Source organism: Rana temporaria, chromosome 3, assembly GCF_905171775.1.
Source record: "Rana temporaria chromosome 3, aRanTem1.1, whole genome shotgun sequence".
Classification (NCBI taxonomy): Eukaryota; Metazoa; Chordata; class Amphibia; order Anura; family Ranidae; genus Rana; species Rana temporaria.
In genome coordinates, this window is record NC_053491.1 from 364,695,077 (window position 1) to 364,717,172 (window position 22,096).

Sequence of the window (22,096 nt, forward strand, 5' to 3'; positions counted from 1 at the left end):
TTAGCCATTCAAACATGCAAATGAGGGAAATACGGCGATTCACGAACCTGCGTGCACCCGACGCAGGCTACTTGAGGTGCGCGTAAGTTGTACGTCCGGCGTAAAGTTATTCCACATATAGGAGGTGCAACCCAGCAGCAGACATGCAAAGGTCTGCACCAGGGAACACAAGCCGGCATATTTTACGTTGGACGTGTGTCCGGCTGGGCGTAGGTTACATTCACGCCGTACGCAGTGATCCGGCGTAGTTTAGGCAGTTGTTCCGACGTGGTTGTGAGCAGGCGCAGGGGGATGCGTCCACATCACGGCGCATGCGCAGTTCGTGATACGTATCTGTCTGGCGCTCGGCCCATCATTTGCATGGGGTCACGCCTCATTTGATAGGGCCACGCCCACTTCCACCTACGCCGCCCTGCGCCCTCGAAACCTACGCCACGCTGACGCAGTGTTGGGAGCAATAGCTTGCTGAATGCATTGCTTGCCTCTCTGCGCTGCGTTGGAGTAGCGTACATTGGTTACTCTACGGTGGGGTAATGTGCGCCTGCTCTCTGTGAATCTGGGCCATAGTGTTTATTGCTGGGTCACAGTGCCAAATCTTCAGGTTATAGATCCATCTTCTATGTGGTACTTGGAGGTAATCCGTTCAATACAGTTTAAAAATAATACATTCTTCTTAATAGGTAGATGGATGGCTTATTAGAAACAGATGTAGAGTGCAGGAAACCAGATGTGTTGTGCAGTACTTTATTATGGCCTGTAGGGCAGGCATGTCCAAAGTCCGGCCCCCCTGTTGATTTAATATGGCCCCAGGGATTTGGGTATATGTATTGTTTGTGGCTCCCAGTGCCACAAAAGATATATACTGTATTTATTGGCGCTGCCTTGGAGGGGACAGGGAGGGGGCAGGATGAGTGCCGTTAGATTACATAAAGTGAATCTCCTCTTTACTCAGCAGCGTCTCTATTGGAAGTCCCGTCTCCTGGGATGCCATTGGACGACAGTTCTGCCTATCATAGCAGGGCAGGACTTTGTATTAAAGAGGCCACAGGGTAAACAAGAGATTCTCCTGTTTGTAATCTGTCGGCACTCATCCCTCCCTCTGCCCTCCAAGGCTGCAGATGGGCATCGTTCAGGCTGCACTGATGGCAATGGTAAGGCTGCATTTATGGCACATGTGAGGCTGCATTTATGGCACATGTGAGGTTGCATTTATGGCACATGTGAGGTTGCATTTATGGCACATGTGAGGTTGCATTTATGGCACATGTGAGGTTGCATTTATGGCACATGTGAGGTTGCATTTATGGCACATGTGAGGCTGCATTTATGGCACATGTGAGGTTGCAATGGTAAGGCTGCATTGGTTGCAATGGTAAGGCTGCATTGGTTGCAATGGTAAGGCTGCATTCATGGCACATGTGAGGCTGCATTCATGGCAATGGTATGCCTGTGCGTGTTATACGGCGATAAATATGGTATATCCAAATAACATGCCCAAGCTCATCCTTAGTCCTAAGTAGCACTCTGGGATTCATTGGGGCCACAAAAGAAATATATACGGTATATCCAAATGACACGCCCAAGCTCATCTCTTCACCACACACAGCCACAAAGGCAAGAGAATTCTTGTTGGGCCGTGTATTAGAGCTCAGACGAACACACTTAGAGCGAATTTTAATGGTTTAAATAATGTGAGGCAAAATAGTCGGCCCTCACGCATGTTCACTTAATCATATCTGGCCCTCTTTGAAAAAAGTTTGGACACCCCTGCTGTAGGGGGTAATGCGGTAGAACAAAGTTTTTATATTAATTCAATCTTGCAGGAATGCAGTGAGGAACCTGAATTTCGACACCATGATGTATAAATCTAACAAAGTGAGACGACTCTCTACACCATCCTCTTCCTCCAAACCTCCCCACTTCATCCTTACCACTGATTGGCTGTGGTACTGGAAGGACGAATATAACAAGTGGATAGAATATGGCCGAGAGGTAAGGAGTTGGTGTTTTAACCCCTTGCTGATTGGAATTAGTTTGTGTCTGCGGTGGCCACAGATTGCTGGGATGTAACACAGGGGATCCATTTATCTCGACCCCCCCCCCCCCCCCCAATGATAAGGGGGTTTGAGGGAAATGGATTTCTGTTATAAAGCATCATGTGGGCAACAGTGCAGTGTCAATCAACCTCTGTCCTATTACATTGATCAGAAATTCCAAGATTTTAGTTATGCAATTGAAACTAAAGAAAGAAGAATAAAGCGGAACTCCAGGAAAACGGCTAAATAGACAGATGACTTGCAGATATAGGAGCTGTTTTATTTACCAAAGGATTTGTATTTTAGTCTGCCCAGTTTTGAGATTTGTACAGCTCTGCCACATAGTATCGGCCTCTCCGGCAAGATAGGAGACTTGGTTTCTCTCTGCTGTAGTTCAGTAACATTTACAGGTCTTGTTGCTCCCCCACATAGTCACTGGAAGACTGATGAGGTCATCCCTCTGTCACTCTGCTCTTTCTTCCTGTCAGTGTATCCCTTGTCAGCACATGAGATCTGCAGTACAACTGATTGTATTCTTGTGCTACTTCTCTCTCCACCTTCCAGAGTTTTGCTGTTCAGTGACTGCAGAGGCTCATCCCATTACAGATTCATTAACAAAGCTTTATAGTAGTCTTAAAATCTTCTTTAACCCCTTGAGGACCGCCGCACGACTATTTACGTCGGCAGAATGTCACGGCTGGGCATATGGACATACAGGTATGTTCCCTTTAAGAAGCCCAGCCCTGTCCTCCGTGACCGCGGGACCCGATCGCCGCCGGTGTCCCTCGATCGGGTCACAGAGAGGAAGAACGGGGAGAGGTGAGTGTAAACAAACCTCTCCCCGTGCTTCCTAGTGTGGCTGTCACTGATCGTCTGTTCCCTGTGTTGGGGAATGACGATCAGTGACGTCACACGCACAGCCATGCCCCCCTCACAGTAAGAACACTCCCTTAGGGCACACTTAACCCCTACAGCGCCCCTTCCTAGTTAACCCCTTCACTGTCAGTGTCATTTTGACAGTAAACAATGCATTTTTATAGCACTTTTCGCTGTGAAAATGACAATGGTCCCAAAAATGTGTCAAAAGTGTCCGATGTGTTCGCCAAAATGCAAAAAGGGACCTGGTCCTTTACCTGCATAACGGTCCAGGGCTTAAGTGGTTAAAGTATGACTAAAGACAGAACTTTTTTTTCTTCTTCCCTTTTTAGCAAGGAAGGATTTAAATCCTTGTTAACTTTTTTTTTTTGTCTGTGACCTATTGGAGAAATTTCCCTTCACTTTGGTCCTAAAGACACAACATGAAGTGCAAGGAAATAATACCAAAGTAAAGCAAGTAAGATCCCCTCTTAGTTGTCACCAGAACAGGTATGCCAGTTGAAAGAGTCTCCTTTATCATCGTCCTATTTCTATGCCAAGGACAGCAGGACAGACAGAGGGTGAGTTTCCTCAGTGGGGTCACAGACAACAAGGTCATGAATGATTTATTCTAAACTGTTTTGTAGAACCATGATCACACCTCCGCCACCATAACCAGCAGCGACATTGAGACAGTCTACCTGTCTGATGAGAGTGCCAGCGTCCAGTTCAACGCCGGGAAACACAGCTACGTGCTTAGTTTCAAAGGTACGCTCCTGTTATATCACAGCTGGGTTTAACACGTATGCAGGGATGGGTGCATGGTCCTGGATGCAGAGTTTGTGTGTCCGAGTTTGTGTATCCATTACTGCATACCTATCAGACTCGGCTGCGTGGGTGAGTCCAATGTGTATCCATTGACTTTGTATGGGCTGCTTAATCTGATTTCACTGCAAACTGTGAGCTTCTCAAACAATGTTTGAGAAGTCTGATAGACCCCACCTTATTTCCTGGGTAAAGGACATCCCCCACCCTGACTGTTCCTGGCTTACCCTCATTCATTGGATTTCATTTCTTTCAATCGTGGAGGCTTGGCATCACATGTGGCTGTTACATAGAGCGGTCTACATTTAAATGTGGTGTGTCTAGGAATGCCCACTCCTCCAAAAAAGACATCCACCTACCCAAGGCATTTTGATCTTTGCATAACTCCTCCCAACAACCCTCTTCTTGCATCAGGCCTAATAGTCCTTTCAGGGGAGTGCTGAGGCAGGGTGCAGTGATGTTTTCAAGAACCTATGTATGGCACCCTGCTGGCCCCTCCCACAGACCTTAATCTGCCTGCATTGCACAGAGGCCCAGTGATGTCACTGGGTCTAAAATGAGGTAATGAAAACCGTGAATGCTGGAGGGGCAGAGCAGAGAGCCGATGACTGACAGTAACCAGCTCTCTGCTTACGGAACAGTTTGATCGCTCAGTTCTCGGTCTTAGAGCCGGTGGGGGACAGGTACAGCATCGGACTGATGCTGCATCCACCTAGGTGAGTATAAAAAAAAATTTGTTGTTAACCCATACTTCTCTTTTAAGCCAATAAAATGCACACATGTGGCAGCAAGTATGGCTATAAGGGATCATGCCCACACACTGCTTAAAGTGAACCTGTGCTTTGTCCATCAGGGAAAAGTGACAGGTCCTCTTGGTAGGGCGGTGCTCCACCACTGATGCCTTATCCATGCTTCCCCAGCTTTCCTGAATTGTGAGTCTTATCCCTGTGACACTGTCAGGCCTGACCAATGTGATGGGACTGACCAAGCAGAATCCATCTGGTCTATCCTGGAAGCACTGATTTTGAAAAAATAGGGGGTAGGGTGGGTGCTCGGTGTAACCACCTTTTTTTTTGTAAAGGTGAACACTTTTAAGAAATATTAAAGGCTTGTGTTTTAAAAAAAATAAACATGTTCTAGTTACCTGCTCTGTGGAGTGGTTTTGCACACAGAGCAGCCCCGATCCTCCTTTTCTCAGATTTCCAGCCCCTGGTCCCTACCCCTTGCTGAGTGCCCCCATAGAAAGCAGCATGTGTATGCTCACTCATGAGCGGCCTGTGTGTCCATAAGACACACAGAGTGTGGTTCCGCCTCACTCACTCCTCACTGCTGTGTCTCAGTCAATGAGGAGGGAGAGACGTTGCTCTTGTGCACATCGCTGGATCGAGGTGAGGCTCTGTAAGCATTTGGGGGAGGCTGCAACAACAACTTTAAATATACATTATTGTGGACCTTTACATTGTCCCAGATGTTACCAAGAAATCCTCATTGACTCTTGGATAGTGATTAATGATGGAGCAGTATTTTACTCACATGGAACATCTTCCCCCAGAGATGGTGCAGAGGAACGTCAAGTATTGCACAGAGCGGGCCATTTGCCGGAGGCCCAAGTTTGTGTCTGCAGAAGATGTGCCAAAACTGAAGAAGAGGTAAGAAAGGACCTTCCAGAAGCAAAGCAGTATATTGTTACAAAGAAGGGGAATTTAGTTTTAGCTCATAAGGCTCTGGGAATGCTGCAGAAGAACTCTAACGCAACATACACACACCAGGTATATGAGAATGATGAACTCTACCATCCTTAGCTTTAGACCTCATTCACATGGCAAATTCAGCCTTGGAACGACAAGGAGCCAGGTGTGTTTTGACAGCTGTGACCCGAAAGCACGTGTGATCCAGCCAGCAGCACATTTCTCTCAAATGCCACGTACAGACGATCGGAAATTCCGACAACAAAACCGTGCATTTTTTTTTCCGACGGATGTTGGCTCAAACTTGTCTTGCATACACACGGTCGCACAAATGTTGTCGGAAATTAAGAGCGCAGTCACGTACGACGACACTATTAAAGTGAAGTCTAATACGTCGTGTTAGTAGAAGTTTGGTGAGAGACGATTCGTGCTTTTCAGCCTCGTCCATTACGGACGCTAGTTTTACCAGACCGAGCGCTTCCGTATCGTACTTGATTCAGCGCATGCGTGGAATTCTGTGAGTCGGAATTTACAAGAACGGATTTTGTTGTCGGAAAATTTGAGAACCAGCTCTCAAATTTTTGTTGTCGGAATATCTGACTGCAAATGTCCGATAGAGCCTACACACGGTCAGAATTTATGACAAAAAGGCTCCCATCGAAGATTTGTGGTCGGAAATTCCGACCGTGTGTACGCGGCATTAGGGTGTCTGAATTCTGGATGAAGTAGCAAAGCAGACACCATTGGACAGCAGCATTGCCGATCTGGGGACACAGTGTTGGACTAGCAGGTTTAGCTGGATTGACTACTAACATATTGAAGCTGAACTACAGCTAATACTTTGTAAGCCGTCACAGCAAACTATTTTTTTCCTTTTTGAGATCAAGGTTTTGCATAAATGAATAAAAGTAACTGGTAAACAGCAGACTTTTCTTTATTGAAATCAAGCAGCAAAGGGGTATAAACTCAAAATGACAGACACTTGAGTAAGGTCTGTAAAGGCTGAAACGCGTTTGTCATTTCGATTCTCCTTTATTTCTATTTTTTTTACCCATTGCCGTCTAATTTCAATAAAGAATAGTCTGCAGGTCACCATGTTGCCGACTTATTCGATTATTCGATATAATGATGGCTTGCAGAGGCTGGGTGTGGGGCACCAGTGTGGAGAATGACCTTTATTGGGACAAGTCTACTGGGTTGTCGTGCTATTCTATTTAGTGAGAAATGGTTTGTCTCCACCCTCTAATTGCTTTGTCTGGACAACTTGATCTGTTAAAGTAAGTTGAAAAAAAAAAAAAAATTCACTGTCTGGATCACTGGGTGAAAATAAAGGAACAAATCCTAAAAAAAAACCCACAAATGCAGCCATTACATCTAAGGCCTTGTACACACGACCTGATCTGTCCGCTGAAACTGGTCCGCGGACCAGTGTCAGCGGACAGATCCGATCGTGTGTACAGGCTAGCGGACATGCTAAGAAACATGTCCGCTGGAAAGCTGTCCGGCGGACATGTCCGCTGGTTAGTACACCTAACCAGCGGACAGATATCTCTCGCATGCGTCGAATGGATTTGACGCATGCGTGGAAGTATTTTACTTCCTGGTTTGGTGACGTGGCGGCGTCAACGTCACCGCGCTGTCTGTCCGCGGGGATTTCGGTTTGATGGTGTTGTACATCAGACCGAAATCTCCGAGCGGACATGTCCGATGAAAACAGTCCGACGGACCGTTTTCATCGGACTGTCCGCTCGTCTGTACGGGGCCTAAGAATTGGTAAGCCGCAGTTTATTACAGATTTGTTTTGGGTTTAACACCCAAGGTAATGCAGTGATTTGCTCATTGGGGTCAAAGCGACAGGTTCCCCTTAACAGCGGTTCCACCAGCTGCCCAAACTTGGGTTTCTTTGTGCAGGTAAGTATTTGCTGCTGATGAGCTTCCAGTAAATGGGTAGGTTCACTTCACTGTGATATTGAAAGATAATGGGGGGAAATGACTTTGTTTTTGCTTTTTAGAAAGTCTGATGCACCCAAAACCGGCGACAAGTCAACCCCGGAACAGTGGGACCAGGGACAGATACCCCAGGTCGGGTACAAGGTGAGAGCAACACAGCAGTAGGGCTTATTTTATTAAAATGGGGCGCTAATTTGTGTTTTCACAGGGAAAACCTTTTTAATCATTACTGGAACTTGCATCTGAAAGGGTATTTCTGGTTTCCCTCTAGCTTATGCTTATATTTTAGGGACTGTGGTCATCCAAAAGTCTGAACACCTGACCATCACAGCGATGTGCTTGTTGGACATCCTGTGCCAAGACCACGGTCATTAATTTGGAGTCACCCGTCCTTCTTTTATGGTTATAACAGCCTCCATTCTTCTGGAAAAGATTTCCACAAGACTTTGGAGTGCGTCTGTAGGCATTTGTGGCAATTTGTGAAGGCAGGTACTGATGGTGGATCAGAAGACTTTGCTTCCAATCAGCGTTCCAGTTCATCCCAAAGGTGTTTAGTAGGGTTGAGGTCAGGGCTTTGTACAGGACTCTCAAGTCTGTCACACCAAACTGGTAACACTATGGGCCGGATTCAGAGAGATCGGCGTATCTTTAGAGCGGCGTAGTGCATCTGATATGCGCTACGCCGACATAACATAGAGAGGCTCGTACTGTATTCACAAAGCACTTGCTCCCTTTCTTGCGCCGGCGTAACGTAAAATGGCCGGCGTAAGCCCGCCTAATTCAAAGTAGCAAGGCAGTGGGCGTGTTGTATTAAAATGAACCGTGACCCCATGTAAATGCATGGCCGAACGAACAGCGCATGCGCGTGCATGCTCACAATCACGTCGAATTTACTCCCTAAGATATGCCGGCTCAATGCCTGTGACGTGAACGTAACCTACGCCCAGCCCCATTCACGTACAACTTACGTAAACGGCGTAAAATTCGACGCTTGTTCCGACGTCCATACCTTTGCATTACTTGCGCCTCATATAGCAGGGGTAACTTTACGCCGGACGTACGCCTTACGTAAATGGCGTAGCTTACTGCGACGGGCGCAAGTACGTTCGTGATTTGGCGTATCTAGCTCATTTACATATTCAACGCGTAAATCAACGGAAGCGCCCCTAGCGACCAGCGTAAATATGCACCCAAGATACGACGGCCTAGGAGACTTACGTCGGTCTTATCTTGGCAAAATTCAGGCGTATCTTGTTTCCTGAATACAGCGCATAGTTACGGCGGCGCATCCTTGAACTTACGCCGCGTATCAACAGATGCATCGGCGTAAGTTGTCTGTGAATCCGGGCCTATGTCTTTATGGAGCAGGCTTTGTTCACAGGGGCATGGTCCTCCAGTTCCCCAAACTGTTACCACAAGGTTGGAAGACAACACAGGACAAGTTCCTTTAGCACCTAAGGCGAAATTACCAGAGTGCACTGTATATGTATGCAATGGAAAAAAATTTAGATTTTTTTTAATTGCAGCATGTTGCAATGTACCGCATTATGCGTTGTGTAAAATTAAAGTAATAGGCTGCTTTAGAAAAATTATTCACCTCATCTATGACATTGCACACACAAATGCAATGCACATCACCAGGACATGTCATCTGACCTGCAGTGATGTACAAGTTGTGGTGTATACCTGCTCTAAGATGTCTTTGTATTCTGTAATATTACCAGTACATTACACTAGAAACACTACAGTGGATATAAAAAGTCGACACACCCGTTAAAATGTCAGGTTTCTGTGATGTAAAAACTATAAACTGTACCACTCGGTTGAACAACAAACTGAAATCTTTTAGGTGGAGGAAAGTAAAAATAAAAAATATGGTTGCATAAGTGTGCACACCCTTAAACTAATAATTTTTTGAAGCGCCTTTTGATTTATTTATTTTACAGTCCTCAGTCTTTTTGGGTATGAGTCTATCAGCATGGCACATCTTGACTTGGCAATATTTGCCCACTCATCTCCTGTCCACAGGGCTCTTCAGATTTTCAATAAGATTCAGGTCTGGACTCTGGCTGGGCCATTGCAAAACTTTAATCTTCTTCTGGTGAAGTCATTCCCTTGTTGATTTGGATGTATGCTTTGGGTCTTTGTCATGTTGAAAGATGAAGTTCCTCTTCATGTCCAGCTTTCTAGCAGAAGCCTGAAGGTTTTGTGCCAAAATTGACTGATATTTGGAACTGTTCATTATTCCCTTTACCTTGACTAAGGCCCCTGTTCCAGCTGAAGAAAAAACAGCCACAAATCATGAAGCTGCCACCACCATGCTTCACTGTTGGTATGGTGTTCTTTTGGTGATGTGCAGTGTTGTTTTTTTGTGCCAAACATGTCTTTTGGAATTATGGCCAAAAAGTTCAACCTTTTGGTTTCATCAGACCATAAAACCTTTTCCCACATGTTTTTGGGAGACATTGGATGTGTTTTTGCAGAATTTAGCCAGGCTTGGATGTTTTTCTTAGTAAGAAAAGCTTCCGTCTTGCTCAGACATATGAAGAATACAGGAGATTGTTGTCCCATGTACCACACACCCAGTACTTGCCAGATATTCCTGCTGTTCTTTTATTGTTGCTGTTGGCCTATTGGCAGCCTCCATGGCAGGGTTTGACAAATTTGCTTGGAATCTAGGAGCCAGCTAAAAAAGTTAGGAGCCAGAAAACGCGCCCGTCCCACTAAGCTTGCGCGCAGAAGCAAACGCATATGTGGGTAGCGCCCGCATATGTAAACGGTATTCAAACCACACATGTGAGGTATCACTGCGATTGGTAGAGCGAGAGCAATAATTCTAGCCCTAGACCTCCTCTGTAACTCAAAACATGCAACCTGTAGAATTTTTTAAACGTCGCCTATTGAGATTTTAAAGGGTAAAAGTTTGTCGCCATTCCACGAGCGGACGCAATTTTGAAGCGTGACATGTTGGGTATCAATTTACTCGGCGTAACATTCTTTCACAATATAAAAAAAAATTGGGCTAACTTTACTGTTGTTAATTAAAAAAAGTGTATTTTCTCCCCAAAAAAGTGCGCTTGTAAGACCACTGCGCAAATACGGTGTGACAGAAAGTATTACAACGACCGCCATTTTATTCTCTAGGATGTTAGAATAAAAAATACATATAATGTTTGGGGGTTCTAATTAGAGGGAAGGAGATGGCAGTGAAGACAGTGGAAAACACATTAGAACTACTGTTTTACTTGTAATGCCAACGGCAGATCACAGAAGGAAGATCCTGTGTCTCCGTCTGCCCCCACCTCCCCTGCCGGTAATTGAGGCTGCGGCCTCACGGCCTTCTGCAGGCCTAAGCTTCCTTCTGTGAAGGCCGCAAAGCCGCGGCCTCAATTACCAGCGGGCGCCAGGTCACAATTTCTTGTCGCAATTGCGACCGGGCACCCGGATTTTGTCGAGCCCTGTTCCATGGTATATCTAAAGCCTTGGAAATTCATTTTGTATCCTTCTCCCGACTGATGCCTTTTAACAATGAGCTCCCTCAGATGCTTTGGAAGCTCTCTACAGACCATTGCTTTTGCTGTAGGATGCGACCTAAGAAAATGTCAGGAAGGACCTACTAGAACAGCTGAACTCCTAGGCACTTTAAATGATGGCAGGTGTGTACTGACTCCTATTTAACATGAGTTTGAATGTGATTGCATGCTTTGTATAGACATTAAATGATGGTACATGAGTAGGGGAAAACAAGGTTACAAGAATATCTCGGCAATTGAGTGAGGTCTTCTCTAATCTCACAAGTGAGCATTTAGTCACCAACATAAAAGAGCAGGCATAATCTGTTTCATGCTATAACATGGATATAGAAACGACTAGAACCTTATGAACACTGAGGGATAGTATCCACACAATCACCCTCTGAATCATAATGTGGGTCAATAAACCCAAGGTGTCAGACCACCATCAAGCGTAATCTCTGGGATAGAGGTGAACATCTTCACTGGCCTCACGATAAAGATCATCATGTCAACAATTCGATTCCGCAATGCATCAAGATTACAGCGCAAGTGCGCATGGTATTCATCAAAAAAAATTCAAGCAGTCAGAACTCCATTTTTTTTAATTATTTTTTTTTATCTGTTCTTAAAAAAAAAAAACGAACACTCCCTGCATGTAGCAAAGTCTAAACACAGACAATAACTTAAAGGAGCTCCAGACCCTCCCCTGAAATACTAGAGGAGATGGTCAGAGACTGCAGACATGATACAGGGGGGGAATAACATTTGGGCTAAGAACACGAAGCCAAGGCTGGCAAGGGTCAAGGAAACAATGGAAGAAATAAGAAAGGGGAAAGAAGAAGAAAAGGGGTACGTCCAAGGATCCTACATCAGCTTGTTCAGATGCCTAGATTCATGCATCCGGGACATGCAGGTATGCTAGCCAAGGGGACCATATTTTATCAACAGGACTTTTTCTATAGTGATTTTGTCAGCTAGCAACATGAAGTAAATTAAGGTCTATGTGTGTCGTGGAACATTATCACCTGGTTTATTTAGGGCAATACTCGCATCCTTGTTGATGTCAACCATCCTGACTGGAAAAATAAGTGAGTGAACCCTCATCCAAAAGCGGCAGACCTTGGGGCACGACCACTACACGTGTAACGGAGAGCCTATCTGGCCACAGACCCTGAAACAAGTAGCTAAGGTGCCTGGGTACATTTTGAACAGGCGTATCGGCACTAAATGCCATCTGGCATGTTCAGTTTTTGCTTTTCAATTGAGTTGTACAGTTTATAGGTCACATTAAAGGTGTAAAAAGTTCTGAAATGATTTATCTTTGTCTTTTTTTTACATCACATAAACGTGATATTTTACATGGAGTGTGTAGACTTTGTATATCCACTGTATATGTCAGACTTCAATGGCACTAGAAGGGACGAGCACATAAAGTTTATGTATAAAATTTTATTGCAAATGTTTAAAATAATATAGTAAAACCTCCACATGAACAACTCCTTTTTAAAGAATTGCAGGCCATATATATTCTTAAATCATGGTTGACTTTGCTGGATAACCAAGTGGTTGATGGGTTTCACCTCAATAGCTTCTTCAGGGCCTTGATATCTTGGCAGCAAAGAAAATGTGTACATTTGGCTATAGAGTTTATCTGCTAAAGAGTTGTTGAGATAAGATCAGATCTTCACATTGCCCATTAGTTTCAGGCTATGGAAGCTGATAACGTGACATTCTGAAAGGGGAATGCTAAAGTGCAGTCACTATGCAACACTATTAAACAAAAAGCCAAGCCTAAATATGTGTATGATGGACCCTATGTACCTATAAATGTACAAGCGTATATCGGCAAACGATGAAAAGGTTCTTTTGCACATGCCATGGCGGTGGAGGAGATTCTGATCTGGTGATTTCTTTCCAGCTTGTTCCTCTTCCTGTGTCTTCAGAGGAGTATAAGGCAATACAGAGCATGTTTCAGCTTACCGTTCCTGCAACCCAAATACAGAGCATCGAGCGGATCCAGAATCTGGCACTGTGGGAGGTCTATCAGTGGTGAGCTCCATTCTTACATGGCATTTGGTCACTTCTTTTCACCTGAAATAAAATTCCAGGCAAATGGAAAAATATACAAATTAAATACCAATATGAGAGCTGTTTTACTTGCCAAATTATTTTTATTTCTGACTATCAAGTCGTAAGATTTATGCAGCCCTGTCTGGCAGGGCCTGGGACCGGATTTTTATCTGCTGTAGTTAAGTGACACTTCCATACCCTGTCCCTCCCCGAGCCTGTGATTGGACAGTGAAAGGAGAAGCAGCAGACTGGTTAGCTGATCTACAAAAACATACTTTGGGAGGGGCATAGCCTAAAAAGCTTTACATCTAAGATGGTGCTGCTATAAGACCAAAAACAGTACAAAACAGATTACAGCGCACACATACATAAATTACATTTTATCCTGCAAGACTAGTTAAAGCGGAGCTCCACCCTAAAGTGGAACTCCCGCTGATCGGAACCCTCCCCCCTCCGGTGTCACATTTGACACCTTTCAGGGGGGAGGGGAGTGCAGATACCTGTCTAAAGACAGGTATTTGCACTCACTTCCGGCCACACAGTCTCGGGCAGACGGCGGGCATTACGTCACCTCCCCCCCCCCCCCCCCGTTGTGTGCTGGGAACACTCGGCTCCCAGTACACAGCGGGAGCCAATCGGCAGGCGTAGCGCAACTCGCGCATGCGCCGTAAGGAACCGGGCAGTGAAGCCGGAGCGCTTCACTTCCTGGTTCCCTCACCGAGGATGGCGGGGGGAGCAGCAGGGTGACGATCGCTCGTCCTCTGCTGCGGACGGCGCTGGACTCCAGGACAGGTAAGTGTCCTAATATTAAAAGTCAGCAGCTGCAGTATTTGTAGCTGCTGGCTTTTAATATTTTTTTTTTAGCGGGGAGACAAACTTCTCTATGTGGTTAGCTGATCTGTCACTCTGCTGTCTTGGTATCAGCATGTTTTTTTCTTTGCACAGTAGCACTAAAGCACACCTAATTGGAAACGTGTGCTTCTTTTCCCTCTCCCAATCTGAGCGCTGCTGTACAGGATATACAAGATGCTGATACTAGGTCAAATTCAGGCACTTATACTGCTTGTATTTAAAGCGGAGCTCCAGCCCTCCCCTCTTTCAAATATTAAAAATCAGCAGCTACAAATACTATAACTGCTGACTTTTAATGTTGGGACACTTACTTGTCCAGGAATCCTGCGATGACGGCACCACAGCCGACTTCTCAATCGGCTCTCGGGTGCTGCTGCCATTCCTTGTAAGGGAAACCAACAGTGAAGCCTTGCGACTTCGCTGCCGATTCCCTTACTGCTCGTGCGCAAAGCGTGCTGTGCTTTCTAATTGGCCCAGTGGCGGTGGAAGGAGGAGGGGGGGGCCAAACTTCTGAGGGAACTCGCCGCAGGTCTCCTGGGAGTGAGGATGGGTACCTGTCAAAAAGGTTGCCCCCCTCCCCCAAAAGGTGCCAAATGTGGCAGCGGAGGGGGGGAGGAAGCAAACAAGTGGAGCTTCCCCTCTTGGATGGAGCTCTGCTTTAAAAGTTTATCTCTAAAAATGTATTCTTGAATACAGAGCTGCATTGATGTGTGTCTTTATATCTGAATGGAGTTCAGCATGGCATATTTTTTTACCTACATAACTGAGATGCTATGTAAACCAAAGCTCTCAGCCCTTCCCCAAGCTCTCGGCGCTTATGAAAACCGATAAAAAAATATACAAATATAACCAAACCATGCGAGAAGTAATATGCAGATCTATAATGCACCTCCCTCGCAATCAAGCTAATGAAAGCTGGAGCTGTTCCTTTATCTCTGTCACATAGACAGATGAACATGAAATAAAAAACAACCTATAAACAATATATATATACAGCAGCAAATTCCATTTAAATTCCATAAGGAGTGCTGCTGTATATATATATATATATATTGTTTATATGTTGTTTTTTATAACTGAGATGCTATTAGATCAAAAGACCGAGTGATGGGAAAGGTAAAAGTGTGTGGGGGGGGGGGGGTGTCCAAACAAGAGGACTTTTCAATATGTTTTTAGTTTACACCCTGTACAATTACCATTACCTGTGTATCTGTCTCTCGGTTTATTAAGTACAACAGGACTATGAAGTAACATAACACAATAAGGTATCAAACGGTCAATTCAGAGAAGCAGATACAAGTCATTACATACAAACCTCACCTAAGTCAGTTTAAAGTAATTGAAGAAACCAGAGTGTAACTGTAACGGTCACCACCGTTTACGATATTCCCATTCCATCAACCACGACAGCTTTTCTGACACTCCACAATCTAGCAGACACGATCCATCCCATTTCCCAGAATGAACGAGACACGCATAGCTCTGTTCTCTGGTTTCAAAATGTATGAATGAACTTTAATGGTACACTCTCAGCTTTTTATGCAGTGTTGGGTGACAATGAAACTCTCCACCCCCAGCATCACACAATGGGGCTTCAATACACCTTCAGATGGGCTAATTACTAAACATTATCCAGACAGCATGGCTCCGCCAAGCTGTTCTCACCTACTTCATAATACACATTCCTTAAGTCAGACGTCTGACCTTTAGACTGCTAACTCACAACACATATCTTTCTTTATCGTACATCACGGGACACAGAGAAGCATAGTAATTACTATGTGGGTTATAGAGAGTACCTTCAGGTGTGGACACTGGCACGCCCTTAAGGCAAGAAGTTCCCTCCCCTATATAACCTCTCACATACCGGGAGTACCTCAGTTTTTTGCCAGTGTCTAAGGTGTTGGTCACGAGTGAACATGTGCTCCAAGGAGCTCCACTGGAGGGATCCATATTGGATGTAAAAAGCCTCCATAAAATCTGGATCCGTCCAAAGTGCTTCTGAGCCAAAGTGGACGGTACCCGGGCCCCGGTTAAGAAGAACGGGGTTTGGCCTGTAATGCTTCTCTTTGAGAGCTGGATCCTGGTTATTCAGTACTTTGGTCAATTTCCTAATACCAAAAGTCTACTGACAGGGTGCGATATGGGTCCAGGGGTGTGGTGTTCCTGTCCATGGACCCCGGTCCCTGAAGGTCTATAGACGCTGCTCTCCGTGATGGGTGAAGATTGGACTGTCTGTTTATGCAGAGTCCTGCAGCGTTGGATCAGGTAAGTGAAGGTGCTTCAGGACTTGGTCCTAGGAGTAACCTTCCTTTATTTGAGCCATTATGTTTGCCTACAGCTATCTGTCTGTGCTTCTCCTATATGGTCCTGTGTGTTGTGGGGAGGAGGGGTATCTCTAGTCAGGTAGTTAGCCCCTCCTGTGCAGGTTAAAAGCAGAAAAAGTTGTCCAAAATGTTTGGCTTCACTTGGCTTACCTGGTCCTCACATGGAGCTGCGGTGTTCCATCCTCATGCATGAGCGCGTAGCGTCATGCGCGCGCGACATTGATGTGTCTTAGGCGCACGCGCAAATGAACTTTTTTGTACGCTGCTTCGGTGCGCACGAATGTGCGCGGCGTGATCCGTGAGATGCGTGTGACGACATGTGCGCGCGTGGCCTCGTGGTACATGCCTAACAGCGGCGCGCGCGTGCGCATGCGCGCAGGGGGTCTATCTCAGCTGTTCTCTATGAGACTTGAGATTACAGGACAGAGCAGGTCAGGTGATTACACCTAGTCCTTATATGCTCCAGTCCACCTAACTGGTTCTGGCTGACGGTGGACACAGAGATCTTGTGCACATACTTTCAGTATTTGGTACTGGTGGTGGACAGTGACATCTGCTTAAGGCGCATAGTGGGCTCTGCACCTTGCCAACCATCAAATAGCAGCGTCAGTGCTGGTCTATAGGTTCGCAAGTAGTTGCAACTATTGTGAGTACCTCAGCTTTATCATGGCTAAAGGCTCAGGGACTAGAAGCAAAAAAGCAAAGGGATCGCCATCTGGCTCAGAGGATCTCGGGCATGCTCCTGCGGCTGCTCCTGATAAATTGGAGGAGGCCCAGGGTGAACCATCAGGGCTGTCAGATGCCTGTTCTGCCCTTGTCCCACCTGCTCCAGTTTTTGTGACACAGGAGGCTCTGGCCTCAGCTATGGGGGGTCTGGAGCAGAGATTAGCGACCTTGATTGCATCCTCTCTCTCAAGGGAAAAACGCACAAGGTCCCCCTCTCCCTCTGAGGAGTCCCTCGATTTGGGGCATGCATCCTCAGAAGAGGTTGATTTACCCTCTGGAGATCTGGCAGAAGGTCAGTTGGAAGTAGTGGACTCTGAGGATTCCACTTTGGGAGAACCCTTTTCGGTGTCACAATCCGAAAAATTGTTGGTCCAGTCCCTCACTGAGATGGTCCGTTCGGCCTTCAAGTTGCCACTTTCAGAGCCAGCTTCAAGTGCAGTCTCATCTTTAGGCTCCTTAAAAGCTCCTCAAGCTAATTATTCCTTCCCGGTTCATCCCCTGCTGGAAGGGCTTATCTACAAGGATTGGGAACATCCAGATAGATATTTTCTTCCTCCTAAGAAGTTTTCGGTTTTATACCCCATGGAGGAACAATTCACTAAAAAATGGGGCATCCCCAAGGTTGACGCAGCTGTGTCCTGCGTAAACAAATCTTTGACCTGTCCAGTAGACAACGTTCTGGTATTCAAAGATCCGACAGACAAGAGATTAGAGACATTATTAAAAACCTCTTTTGCTTCAGCTAGAGGAATAACCCAGCCTGCAATTGCGGCTATTGGGATTTGCCAGGCCTTGAAAGACCAGTTTAAGGGGGTCTTAAAGGAATTGCCGGCACAACAGGCCCAGAATTTGGCTGAGTTTCCCAGAGCATTATGTTTTGCCATAGATGCTATCAAGGACTCCATTCAGCAGTCCTCACGTCTCACTCTCTCGCTAGTTCATATGCGCAGGTTACTCTGGCTGAAGAACTGATCTGCTGAAGCCCCGTGTAAAAAATTACTGGCAGGGTTTCCCTTTCATGGAGAGCGTTTGTTTGGGGAAGATCTGGATGCTTATATTCAGAAAATTTCCAGTGGCAAAAGTACACTGTTGCCAGTAAAGAAAAGTTTAGGGGTCCCCCCTCCTTTAAGAGATCCTCCTCTCCTATCCCTAGTACTTCCGGTACCAGGCAGTTCCGACGGCCTCCTGGACGATTCAATGCAGGTGGGAAGCCACAGGGCCAGCCTCAGGCTTCCAAAAAGCCTTGGAACCGTAAGCCACAGGCCAAGCCAGCATCTAAGTCAGCATTATGAAGGTTCTCCCCCACTCAGCCGGGTGGGGGGAAGGCTTCAGCTGTTTGCGGAGGCTTGACTAGACAGGATCCAAGACAGGTGGGTCCTCTCTACGGTCTCCGGGGGCTACAAGCTGGAGTTGAGCGAATTTCCTCCACCGCGCTTCTTAACCTCGAACGTCCCAAAGGACCTCGGCAAAAGAAGATCCTTAGCATTGGCCTTAGATCATCTGTTATCCCAAGGGGTAATCAGAGAACTGCCAGTGGAAGAACAAGGTTTGGGGTTTTATTCCAATCTCTTCACCGTCCCCAAACCAAACGGGGATGTAAGACCCATCCTGGACCTCAAGGCCTTAAACAAGTTCCTAAAGGTCCAATCATTCCGGGTGGAATCGATCAGGTCAGTGGTGGCCTCCCTGCAAGGAGGGGAAATACTAGCGTCCATCGATATAAAGGACGCATACTTGCACGTTCCTATCTTTCTCGACCATCAGAAGCTGCTTCGCTTCGCGGTAAATCAGCGCCACTTCCAATTCGTGGCCTTACCTTTTGGTCTGGCCACCGCTCCTCGTGTTTTCACGAAAGTATTGGCTCCACTGTTAGCCTATCTAAGGTCTCAAGGCATATCCATAGTAGCCTATCTAGACGACCTATTGGTGGTAGACCGGTCAGTGGCCGATCTAAACTCAGCGGTACACAGAACCGTCAAAATTTCTGGAATCCATGGGTTGGGTTCTCAACCTGGACAAGTCAGCCTTAATGCCTGTGCAAAGGCTCGAATATTTGGGTCTACTCATAGACACAAAGCTAAAAAGGGTCTTCCTGCCCCAAAGGAAGTTTGAGGCTTTAAGAGAACTAGTTCAACTAGTCAAAGCAAAGCGTCAGCCTCCCATTCGCCTCTGTATGAGGTTACTGGGAAAGATGGTAGCCTCGTTCGAGGCCGTTCCATTTGCGCAGTTCCACTCAAGGGAGCTTCAACATGCCATTCTGTCCGCTTGGAACAAAAAGGTTCAAGCCTTGGATCTCCCTATGTCTCTCTCCCGGTCAGTCCGGCAGAGCCTTTGTTGGTGGCTGGTTCCCCGGAACCTGCTAAAGGGGAAGTCCTTTGTTCCCGTGACATGGCAGGTTGTGACCACGGACGCCAGTCTGCTAGGCTGGGGTGCAGTCCTGGGAGGTTTGTCTCTCCAGGGGATATGGTCAGCCTCCGAGAGGTCTCTACCCATAAATCTGCTGGAAATTCGAGCTGTCTATCTAGCCCTGTCAGCTTGGTCAGACAGGTTGAAGGGTCTTCCGGTCAGGGTTCAATCAGACAATGTCACTGCCGTGGCATACATAAATCACCAGGGGGGCACAAGAAGTCCTGCAGCCCAAAGAGAGGTGAATCGAATCCTGACCTGGGCAGAGAAATATGTCCCATGCATATCTGCAGTGTTCATTCCGGGAATAGACAATTGGCGAGCAGACTAACTAAGCCGCCAACAGGTGCTTCCGGGGGAATGGACTCTTCACCCTGACATCTTCCAGAGCATTTGTCGGAGGTGGGGAACACCAGATGTCGATCTCTTTGCATCGAGGTTCAATGCAAGGGTGGGCAACTTTCTGTCCCGGACAAGGGATCCACTTGCTTACGGCACGGATGCACTGGTGTTCCCATGGGACCAGTTCTCCCTAATGTATGCGTTTCCTCCGCTGCAATTATTACCCCGTCTTCTTCGCAGGGTAAAGTCGGAAGGAAGACCAGTGATTCTGGTGGCTCCAGCGTGGCCCAGAAGGGCCTGGTTCGCGGACATTGTAAGGATGTCCGTGGGGCAACCGTGGTCCCTTCCGCTTCGGCCGGACCTATTGTCCCAGGGGCCAATATTCCATCCTTCCTTACCGTCTCTCAATTTGACGGTTTGGCTATTGAGTCCCATATCTTAAAGAAAAGGGGTCTCTCTAATGCGGTGGCATCTACTTTGATTAATGCCAGAAAACCGGCATCCAGACTTATCTATTACCGAGTTTGGAAATCTTATGTGGCCTGGTGCGAGACCAGGGGTTGGCATCCCCGGAGGTATCTCATTGGCAGAATTCTGGAGTTTCTGCAGTTAGGGGCAGACATGAAGTTGGCCCTAAGCACCATTAAGGGCCAGATCTCGGCCTTATCGATTTTTTTCCAAAGGCCACTAGCTACACATTCCCTGATCAAAACCTTTTGGTGTGATCCGGCTTAGTCCACCAGTCAAGATTACCTTGTGTCCATGGGATCTGAATCTGGTCCTTTCTGTCTTACAGAAACAACCATTTGAGCCCTTGGCTCATATTCCTTTGGTCCTTCTGACCAGGAAGGTGATATTTTTGGTAGCCATAACCTCCGCTAGGAGGGTTTCGGAGTTGGCGGCCTTGTCTTGTAAGGAACCGTACCTTATATTCCATAAGGATAGAGTGGTCCTACGGCCCCACCCGGCTTTCCTACCTAAAGTTGTTTCAAAATTTCATTTGAATCAGGATCTTGTTCTCCCGTCTTTTTTCTCAGAACCTAGTTCTGCAAGGGAGAAGTCTTTGCATACGCTAGACGTATTAAGAGCAGTTAAGATCTATCTTAAGGCTACTGCTCAGGTCCGGAAAACTGATACATTGTTTATCCTGCCAGAAGGTCCCAGATGTGGGCAGGCAGCGTCGAAGTCCACTATCTCCAAATGGATTCGGCAGGTCATTACTCAAGCCTATGGCTTGAGGGGAAAGGTTCCCCCGTTTAAGGTTAAAGCACATTCCACTAGAGCAGTGGGTACTTCCTGGGCAGTGCATAATTAAGCCTCCATGGCTCAAGTCTGCAAGGCCGCGACATGGTCGTCTGTCCATACTTTCACTAAATTTTATCAATTGGACATAAGAAAGAATGAGCAGAGCGCCTTTGGGCGCAGTGTGCTGCAGGCTGCAGTTTGATTCCTCATGTCTGATGGCGCTCGGCTTATTTCTTGGGGTCTCCCTCCCCTCATAGCATTGCTTTAGGACGTCCCACATAGTAATTACTATGCTTCTCTGTGTCCCGTGATGTACGATAAAGAAAATAGGATTTTTATAACAGCTTACCTGTAAAATCCTTTTCTTGAAGTACATCACGGGACACAGAGTACCCGCCCCTCTTTTTTGGGGTATTTGGGACACTTATTGCTTGCTACAAAACTGAGGTACTCCCGGTATGGGAGGGGTTATATAGGGGAGGGAACTTCTTGCCTTAAGGGCGTGCCAGTGTCCACACCTGAAGGTACTCTCTATAACCCACATAGTAATTACTATGCTTCTCTGTGTCCCGTGATGTACTTCAAGAAAAGGATTTTACTGGTAAGCTGTTATTAAAATCCTATTATCATCAATAGCATCTTCACACAATGAAAGGTCTTAGGAGCAGACGTACTTAGTTAGCATCTCAACAGCCTAGGTTAAGCGTTGAAGTAGACACTCTTATTGACCGGTTGGGGGTCAGCATGAAATCAAACTGTAATATTCCAAGATATCCTGCAAAACATGAATTATCATTTATCAGTCACCCTATGCCCAAAATGTGCACAGGGTGACCCTAGACCCAAGAGTCATTAGTGATGCTGGCACAGGAGTACCCCCCCCCCCATCCTTCAAAAGTCTTTGGGTGTCACGGGTCATTCCGTTACAGTACCATTGTTACGACTCACCCGTAGGTGGCTCAAACACATCTTTTATATACATCCCTATTTCCGTATTATGGGTCTGTTACTTTTCCAACCTTATGCCAGCAATTCCTAAGGACCAATCACTTTCGTTCAGGAAATTCTCTTCAAGTAGTAACTCTGTAAATGTTTGTGCTGCAGGCAGAAGGAGCAGATGAAGAAGCTCAATGGTGGTCGGGAGGTGGATGAGCGCAAAGTATTTCATGGCACCAGCGCTGGTCTGGTTGATGCCATCTGTCAACAGAACTTTGACTGGCGTATGTGCGGGGCGCATGGCACGGCATACGGGAAAGGTG

At 46.4% G+C, this 22,096-nt stretch overlaps 1 protein-coding gene across 1 annotated transcript in view; it reads left to right on the top strand.

Annotated features, from left to right (window-relative positions):
- LOC120932742 (protein mono-ADP-ribosyltransferase PARP12-like) overlaps window positions 1–22,096 on the top strand; it is a 45,209-nt gene that overhangs the window by 19,215 nt on the left and 3,898 nt on the right. Inside the window, exons 6-11 of the mRNA XM_040345393.1 lie at window positions 1,824–1,992; window positions 3,539–3,659; window positions 5,269–5,365; window positions 7,417–7,498; window positions 12,788–12,918; window positions 21,942–22,093. Coding sequence (XP_040201327.1) covers window positions 1,824–1,992; window positions 3,539–3,659; window positions 5,269–5,365; window positions 7,417–7,498; window positions 12,788–12,918; window positions 21,942–22,093 — 752 coding nt within the window. The remainder of the gene's footprint in view (window positions 1–1,823; window positions 1,993–3,538; window positions 3,660–5,268; window positions 5,366–7,416; window positions 7,499–12,787; window positions 12,919–21,941; window positions 22,094–22,096) is intronic.